This window comes from Gymnoscopelus braueri (genome assembly GCF_963280865.1).
Source record: "Gymnoscopelus braueri genome assembly, chromosome: 8".
Taxonomy (NCBI): domain Eukaryota; kingdom Metazoa; phylum Chordata; class Actinopteri; order Myctophiformes; family Myctophidae; genus Gymnoscopelus; species Gymnoscopelus braueri.
In genome coordinates, this window is record NC_137609.1 from 12,690,910 (window position 1) to 12,700,754 (window position 9,845).

Genomic DNA, 9,845 nt, shown 5'->3' on the forward strand with positions numbered 1-9,845 from the left:
TGTTAGAGCAACCACTTTGGAATTTGCGCTGTAGACCACTCAGTATCAGCCTATGTCTCTGTGTGTGTGTGTGTGTGTGTGTGTGTGTGTGTGTGTGTGTGTGTGTGTGTGTGTGTGTGTGTGTGTGTGTGTGTGTGTGTGTGTGTGTGTGTGTGTGTGTGTGTGTGTGTGTGTGTGTGTGTGTGTGTGTGTGTGTGTGTGTGTGTTTTTTCAAATTGGGCTCTATAAGTCCATAAATGTGTATCAATATACCACAATACCCTACCGGTCTGTAATATTCCCTGTTTATTCTATTCTCAGGTGTTTTTGACCCATCTGCAAGTCATCACCCGAAACCCCTCCAAGGAGTCTAATCAAGAATAATACATATGACATGATATTTTCTAGCTTGTAGGAGCCAAGATGTCTCCGCTAGGCCTGATGGCTATTGTTTTGGTACAGCATGTCTTGTTATGGTTCAGCTTGTCCTTGTAGCAGCTAGAGTATAACTATGGTCTTGATCTCTGTGCTCGTCAGCAGAACTACCTTACCACCGATCTGTTCAGACTGTGTCTAACATACTTCGACAAGCTACGTTGACGAGCAATAAAATACCAAGCGGAGCTTTTTGCAACTTCACTAGTGTGCAGACTCTATTCTTTTTTAACGTACTTCTCCCCACGATATCATGTACATTAAGGCACAACCATCATTATATTGTCTCAATTCCTATTCATTGCTTCATCAATTACTGATTGATCCAGAATTCCATGACAGCTACCCTAGAACTTGCTTGTGCGCTCTTCCAATGCTTGAAAGAGTTCTCATATTTCTGAATTACAATTATTTAAACTACACTAAACCATATTTGGTGGAATATGCTGTGGATTTCCATGTTTTATATTCCATTCCACTCCCAATCACCGTCTTTGCTACACGAGAAAAGAAATGTGTCCCATGCACTTTTCTACAACAGACTGCATGGCTGGATATAGAAATAAATACTGTAGAACACCCATTGCAATTACCTTTATTCATCTCAAGTCAAAGTGCAAGTGTACACACAATCCATTCATTAGTAACCCAAATTTCAATATAGCATGAAACCAACACCTACTCTGATCAAATGGCTTGTGGGTACAGTCTTCCTAGGAAGCATCAGATATTTGCAGATTTGAGCTGCCAGCTTAAAGGAATTGGTCTTGGCAACTTGCACACGCATAAACGGGGAAAAAGTTGATAGTGAAAAACTTCTAAATAATAAAAATTAACTAAAATATGGACATTAAAGTACATTACAGGGTTCCTCCACATTATCCATTTCCAAAAATGTTTCCAAAATGTCCTACTTTTCCAGACTCACATTTTTCAGACTTCTCAGAAGATTTTTCAGACCATTTCTTTAATGCACAAAATTGCCAACCTTTATGATAGATTATGTAAATACAATAAAACAACTGCGATGGTTGTAGTTGGTGCTCTTATGTTGAGAAATGGATCCTGTGTTCTGGTAGGACCACTACTGGTTGACCAATACTGCCTGAAGGTCAAAATTCAATATCTCCCCTGAACAAGCAAGCATGCTCTATTGCTCAGTGGTAAACATTTCAGCACATTCAGCACAGGGAAACGCAAGTTACAGAGTGCAGCTTTTAATGTGTGTAACATTCTGACTGTAGCTCATACAAATCAATTGGCCGTGCGATGGTGTCACGTGGCGAAAATATATAATCAATCTATGCATCGCAACGAATGCATCGTGAACTTGTAGATCAGCTATTGAAACAATATATATATTTTAAAAAAAATAAGTATAAAAAAGTATAAAACAACAAACCCAAGAAATGTTAAAATAGTTTGTATGTAAATTTAAGTAACAATAAACCTTCAACCCCAACACTAACAAAAGATTATGTTCATGTACAATGACAGTCCTTGACCTTCATTATCGGCTGTTAGATGTAGTAAAACATACTTAGACACTGTTTAAGTCACTCCTACATTTTTTTACTTTGCAGCCTTGTTTATGGCTGGGTTCATCATCATTTCCATGGACACAGTGAATACAGGTATGGTTTCTTTATGCAGAGAATATAGTCAATTTACATGTCTGATGATTACAACACTGCATATAAACGTTCAAAGCTTAATATTTGATTATTTGTGATGCTATGTACTGTATATATGCAATTCGATAGATATTGCAAACTAATTTGGTCATCGATGTGAGGATTTGGTACAGTTCTAAGGCACTTGGGTAAGAGCTGTTTTGCACAGTGGTGTAAAGTAACTAAGTACATATACTCAAGTAGCCTACTGCACTTAAGTACAATTTTGTTAAATTTTTTACTTTACCTGAGTATTTCCAATTTACTCCACTACATCTCAGAGGCAAATATTGTACTTTTACTCCACTACTACAATTATTTGAAAACTTTAGTTACTATCTACTTTGTAGATTTTGATTATTATTACAAAACATACGTTAACCACTTCAGCCCTATATATATATATTTCGGCCATTTGAAAATAGCCGGGCGACGCACTGTGAGCTTGTCGATTCTTGAAAAACGTTTTGGATATATGAGGTTTCCACCCAATATGTAGATTGTAGAATACGGAACCCCGGCCTATAGAACCTATGTAGGGCTGAGCAGTGAGCACTGGAAATATTGTTTACGACCAAAACTGAAACAGAGCAGTGGGAAAGTAAGGAATGCGGTTGATTATACGGGGATCAATGTGAATGGTGACGACCATCATCACAATGTAAATAATGATGAGGAGAAAGAAGAGTCCGGTGAGGAAGCTGTTCATCCAACAGGCTCTGCGGCCCCATGAGCCGGCCCCTTGCACGTCCCCACGCTGCAGACGGTCTCTGGCCTGCAACACAACGCCCAAACAGTTGCTTTCTAACCTTTATATTCATGGAAATCCAAATGACCACTCACTCACACTGTGTGTTACACACAGTGGTGGAAAAAGTACTCAAATGTTTTCCTTAAGTAAAAGTATCAATACTGCAATGCCGAAATACTCTGTTACAAGTAAAAGTCTGGTAATCAAAATTTACTTAAGTAAAAGTACAAAAGTATTGGCATCAAAATATACTTAAAGTACCAAAAGTAAAAGTACTCATTGTGCAGGATGTCCCATTTCACAAGTTGTGATTATTATACAATGTATGCGTGCTGCCCTTTCCTCTACCTAACTTTTCTCTACCTAACTCCTCGTATGTAGTTTCACTGACATAATGAAAAAGTAATTGACTACACTGACATAATGAAAAAGTAATTGGCTTTCTTTATGTTAGGGGTGCAACCTGTCCTGGATGGAAGTGTCGAGGTGCAGTGCCTCTTAACCTTATTTCCTGTTCCTTTGACCAGCCGCGTAGCGTGGAATCTAATGTTGACCGGGCCAGGATCTGTATCCAATGGAGTTAGCTGGTTTTGTCAGAAGCGCGTTTTAATGCTTTTCATTGGTTCAATATTTTTTTTACCAACACACAGACGTAAAGGGTGTTCAATGGCCCTGATTTATGGGGGAAAAATTCAAAAGCGTCAAAATAGAGTTAGCTGGTTTCTGCCGGACAGCAACGATATGTGACTGCCTATCTTTCAATACATTAGATTTTAATTCATTGAAAGACAGGCAGTCACATACTATATACATTGACAGACATTGAGTCTCAAACAAGCGTCCAAGTCAACATGTTCTAATTATTATAACATGTTGACTTGGACGCTTGTTTGAGACTCAATGTGTTCCCGATGCATCGCTCTTCTTCTATGCTGCTATAACTGAGACATCACCTTGTGTTCTCCAATGAACTTCTCTCATCCACATCATCTGAGTAGACTTTGAAAGACTTATAGAATAAAAATCATTACAAAGTTGTAAGTATTTTTTTTAAATAGCAGATCTACAAGCTCACAATGTGTATATAAGTACAAGGATCAAGTTTTGTTTTCCGATCACTGTTCATCGCCTGTCATCAGAATTTCCTGGGTGGCATTCAGTGGGGGATGGGTGTTTTAAGACTTATTCTTTGGGTGGTTCAAATCAGGCTCTGTAAGTCCATATATGGGTGTATCAAGATACTACAGAAGCCTAATACGTAAATTGAATACCCGAGTGGGTAACTAGATGATAGGCATCCATAAGATTGTCACATGGATTTTCTAAACCTCATTATTTCACATGACTATATAGTAGCATCATGTCTTTGCTTTGTCTAAAACATTTTTTAGTTTTTGTCTTTTCTGCTCAGTATCAGTTTCTTCTTTTATATTTTTTGTTTGTCCTATTTTCTTTATCATATCTTTTTTGTTTTAGTTTTTTGTTAGTTTTTTGTTTTTAATATGAAATAAAAATTACAATGATTTAAATTATTACTTTTGATAATAATATTGATAATAATAGTAATAAACAAAATAAGTAGAGTTATGTGAAACACATTTAAAATAAATAAATAAATACTTGGGAATACAGGGGGAAAAAGAGACTTAAACTCACCTTGATGGAAAAAACAAGGGGTAGCAGGGCGCAACAGAAGGGGTTAAAGTGCACAAAGTTCACCAGGGACCAAATCACGTGATCTTTGTGTGTAGGCTCACTGGGGCTGGGGACCTCCACGACCACCACTGTATGTGGGACCCCGCTGTCCTACAAAACAGAGACAATGTACTAAATATTCGAATAACATGAAATAGCACTTCATGTCATCCTTGTACTGTAAGTAGTAGGGGCCATCAGACAGTGACATACAGTAAATTAGATGTGATGAAAAGAGAAGCAGAGTTGGGCACTTAAGTACAGTCATTTAAAAAACAGCCTAATGTCAAAGAAAAAGGGCCAGGAGGTGCTCAAACTGTCTTTGATTGAAATGCTATTTAAATAGTTATTATAAGTTTTACTGTAATAATTTTGTACGTTGTCAACGGTCATTACCATATATAACTGCTTGTAATAACTTTGTTTTCATAATTAAATAATAGTCTGCAGTCCTAAGAAATTGTCAAAAAAGTTTTTTAATCCGATCGCCAGCTATTTTCTAGGAATTTTCTCCGATGCTTTCAACTACGCGACCCTATCGGTTGGGAGGTGTATTGCACTCTAAAAAATGGCCACCGATCGGATTAAAATGCTTTCTATTGAACAATACGGAAGATACGGGTACTTAGACCCGTGCGCCTCAACTTGTTAATCCGTGGCTTGGGGGTCAGCACGTTATATTAGAAATCTGAACGTTTATGTAGATGTAGATGTTAAATGTAAAACAATCGCAAACCAGGCAGGAACAAGTTGTTCCATCCATGACTGTCATGGTACAATCTGGGAACCCATCGCCAAATGAAAAGGAAAAACAGCGCCCTCTGCTGCAGAGCAGAATCTGTTCTTGAGAGATTAGTCATAGAGAGAGAGAGAGAGAGAGAGAGAGAGAGAAGAGAGAGAGAGAGAGAGAGAGAGAGAGAGAGAGAGAGAGAGAGGAGAGAGAGAGAGAGAGAGAGAGAGAGAGAGAGAGAGAGAGAGAGAGAGAGAGAGAGAGAGAGAGAGAGAGAGAGAGAGAGAGAGAGAGAGAGAGAGAGACCCAAAACACACACACACACACACACACACACACACACACACACACACACACACACACACACACAAGCAAGGACTTTTTTGGTCGGACCTTTTAGACAAAAGTATTATAAATGTAACTGTGTTGTTTTACATTCTTTTGTCTAATACAAATTTCAATCAATCACACACACACACACACACACACACACACACACACACACACACACACACACACACACACACACACACACACATCAGCACCATGGACAGCGACACAGAGGGCACAGAGGGTCAGGCTACTGCTCGAAACTATAGGTAATTAATACATTGATAATATACAGAAGCATTCCAAGATTGTGGAATACCAGTAGTTGTCTGTCTGGCTTGAGCAGTGGTGGAAAAAGTACTAAAATGTTTTACTTAAGTAAAAGTACCAATATTGCAATGTAGAAATACTCTATTACGTAAAAGTCCGGAATTTAAAAAATATACCTCAGTTCTAGCTGTAGTATACAACCCTCGTAGACGTATTTATGATTCTGACGTCTTCAATCTACGAGAGTTGTAGGGTTCACGCCCCATGGAGACCTGGACTTTCTGCACTATGCCCCGTAGACACTCCAAACATGTACAGATGTGAAAATAAAGGTGCTTAACCCCAAGCCCCAAATGTTAACTGGCTCTACGGGGTAGTAGTTTAATGTAATAATCCATATCTTTCAATGAATAAGTGTTTTAATGCCGTCTGTGGCCGAACGCCATTTTTTCACCCTCGTTTACTTCCTGTTTACATTTAGTGTAATTCCGGGTTCCACCGGATGCGCCCCGTCACTACCCGTCACTACCGCCCATTGGGAACTTCCGACAGAATCGGCCACAGACGGCATTAAAACACTTCTTTATTGAAAGATATGGATTATTACATTAAACTACTACCCCGTAGAACCAGTTAACATTTGGGGCTTGGGGTTAAGCACCTTTATTTTCACATTTGTACATGTTTGGAGTGTCTACGGGGCATAGTGCAGAAAGTCCAGGTCTCCATGGGGCGTGAACCCTACAACTCATTGAAGACGTCAGAATCATAAATACGTCAACGAGGGTTGTATACTACAGCTACCTCAGTTCAGTACTTGAGTATTTTTGAGCAAAACGCGAAGGAAAGGAAAAGCCTGGAGATTGAGGCTACACTTACTTTTTACTGAGTAAGTGTAGTAGTTACGTTTCACCACTGAGCTTTGAGAGACAGGTGTGCGAGAGGACCGGGGGTGGAGTTATGAAACCAACAGACGACCGGAGCGAGAGACAATAGATGCGGAGCCGGAGGCATGGAGAGACACGCATGTAGTGGTGGGAAAAGTAGGCTACCCCAGTGGTTCTCAAACTTTTTCATGTCAAGGACCCCCAAATTGAGACTTATTAACCCGCGGACCCCCTATTTGAAAAGATATGCCAGGGACCCCCATAAGAGAAGGTTTTTTACGGCTCTAGCAGTGATTCTCAACCATTTAAATTTCAAGGACCCCGTTTGACATGCATTGGGCTACGGACCCCCCATTTAATGGCATTTCTATCACTTGGACCGCAATTTCTATTGTAAAATCTATGTTAATTTAACTCTGAGAGTGTACAAATGGAACCAAATGGACCCGTCAGGGTCCATTTGTACACTCTCAGAGTTACAGACCCATAAGGGTCCATTTGGTTCCTAATCTATCATTTATCACAATGGGGCTACGCTACTCGCTACTCACACGTTTTACTACTTGCTACTCACATGTTTTACTTAAGTAAAAGTATCAATACTGCTATATAGAAATACTCTGTTACAAGTAAAAGTCCGGAATTCAAAAATATACTTGAGTAAAAGTAAAAGTATATTGGAATCGAAATGTACTTAAAGTACCAAAAGTAGAAAGTTCTCATAAGGGCACGGTCCCTCCATGCTTTGTCAATGCAAATGCGTGGATTCATGCTCTTGCGATTTTTTCCCATGAATCCACGCATTTAGCATTGACAAAGCATTGGCAGATTCCGCCCCACTCAGAGGTAAAATTATGCAGTAGGCTATGTCCCATTTCACAAGTTTTCAAATGTATACAAATATTTTGAAATTTATTTCTGGAGGCCATAAAAGGAGGCATTACCAGTTTCCCGGTAGACAGACGACCCCCCCTCCCCTTTTTTTCCAACGAAATGTATAGGGGAATCCATGGCTTTTAATACGCTGTTATATCCTCATAATAATGACGTTGTTGTTGTTGTTGTTGTTGGTTTTACCTGTTGGCATGTAGTATTCAGGGGGATCTCCTCTGTCTTTGTCTGTCCGGTGGCATCCATGATAGATCTATGAGCTGGCTAAGATATGCAAGCACTTATTATAGGAGATCAGAATATCTCAAGTAACTGTTCTTGGCTATGTTATTACCCCAAGGAACACACCAGGAACTGTGAGTAATTCTCTATCCCCGAAATACCCCAAATGACCACGCCCTTTTAAAAATGACCACATCCTACCACCAGTGGTGTGTAACTAAGTACATTTACTCAAGTACTGTACTCAGGTACAATTTTGATGTATTTGTACTTAACTTGAGTATTTCCCATTTCCAATACTTTTACTTCTACTCAACTACATCTCAGAGGGAAATATTGTACTTTTACTCCTCTACAATTATTTGAAAACTTTAGTTACTAGTTACTTTGTAGATTTTGATTATTACTACAAAACATGCATTAACCACTTCAGCCCTATATGCATTTCGACCATTTCAAAATAGCCAATCTACAATCTCACAATGCCTGCATTGGGCATTGTGAGCTTGTAGATCTGCTATTTTCAAAAGATTTTTGTACATTTGAAAACTTGGAATGGGACATTCTGCATGAGTACTTTTACTTTTGGTTCTTTAAGTACATTTTTTATGTCATGATGCCAATACTTTTGTACTTTCATTCAAGTACATTTTGAATTCCGGACGGAATGAAGGATAGGATGGAAGGATATCACAATAATGCAATGGTTTCCTGTCCAGCAAAGACTGCAGTTCAATGTACTTTCAGTGAACTAGAAAGTCCACATAACTGATCTCTTACCTAGTCCTAAATGCACTTGACACAAAGCAGCTCACACCAAACCCCCATCAGGGCTTTCTCCTTTGCAGTCACTTACCCTTGGAAGTACACTGCTTTGCCTGCATTTCATAGTAAAGCTCAAGAGTAGGATGACTATACCGTTTTTAATGACTACAGTTCCCATGTTGTGATGACTGATGATAAGGCTAGATAAGAACAATATATATGCTTCAATGTTTTAAGAGAACAACTTCAGCACAACACATACAAATGCAGGATGTCTTATTATAACAGTAAGCAATGGTGTAAAGTTACTACTAGTACATTTACTCAAGTGCTGTACTTAAGTACAATTTTGAGGTATTTCTACTTTACTTGAGTATTTCCAATTTTCAGTACTTTTACTTTTACTGCACTACATCTTAGAGGCAAATATTGTACTTTTACTCCACTACTACAATTATTTGAAAACTTTTGTTACTAGTTACTTTGTAGATTTGTATTATTAGGCTATTTACAAAACATACATTAACCACTTCAGCCCTATACATTTCGGCCATTTTAAAAGGATATTTATACATTTGAAAACTTGAAATGGGACATTCTGATAATGAGTACTTTTACTTTTGGCTCTTTAAGTACATTATGATGCCAATACTTTTGTACTTTTATTCAAGTACATTTTGAATTCCTGACTTTTACTTGTAACAAAGTATTTCTATATTGCAGTATTGATACTTTTACTTAAGTTAAAACATTTGAGTACTTTCCCACCACTGCTCCCTTCTGCCTCAAATACTAAGATTTTCTGCTCTCCTGTGGATGGAGATAACTGAATCCCGGTGGAATGGAATCAAGAAGTATAGATCTAGGAATCAAGGGTCTGGGTTACGGTCACTCATGATTCATAAGATTATTCACAGAGAGGTCCCTAAAAATATCATTTTCTCTGGTCAGGGACGCACACAACATTTTTAATAGATCTAGTATTAGCAAAGGTTGCCTGTATAAATTCAGGACTCTGTTGGTATCGGGATATTTTACGTACATTGGTGCCACCCAATGGAACAGCCTGGATACTGCAATCAAACTGACTTCAAACTTGAGAACTTTTGTCATGGCTATTGGAAAAAGTTCCAGTTTGATGTAGGCAGTAGACTCTAAATTTGAGTAAGGGTTATTTTGTTTTTATTTATTTGATACGTCTTTTATTATGACAATTG

The 9,845-nt window shown here is 38.4% G+C and overlaps 1 protein-coding gene across 1 annotated transcript; it reads right to left on the reverse strand.

Moving 5' to 3' along the window:
- Window positions 1-993: 993 nt before the first annotated feature.
- Window positions 994-8,010, reverse strand: LOC308091222 (dispanin subfamily A member 2b-like). The gene is made up of 3 exons (XM_080436666.1): window positions 7,828-8,010; window positions 4,495-4,644; window positions 994-2,862 (listed from the first exon to the last, which is right to left on the reverse strand). The coding sequence occupies exons 1-3, from the start codon at window positions 7,885-7,887 to the stop codon at window positions 2,656-2,658; spliced, it is 417 nt and encodes a 138-aa protein (XP_080292792.1). The 5' UTR covers window positions 7,888-8,010; the 3' UTR covers window positions 994-2,655.
- Between the last annotated feature and the right edge of the window lie 1,835 nt (window positions 8,011-9,845).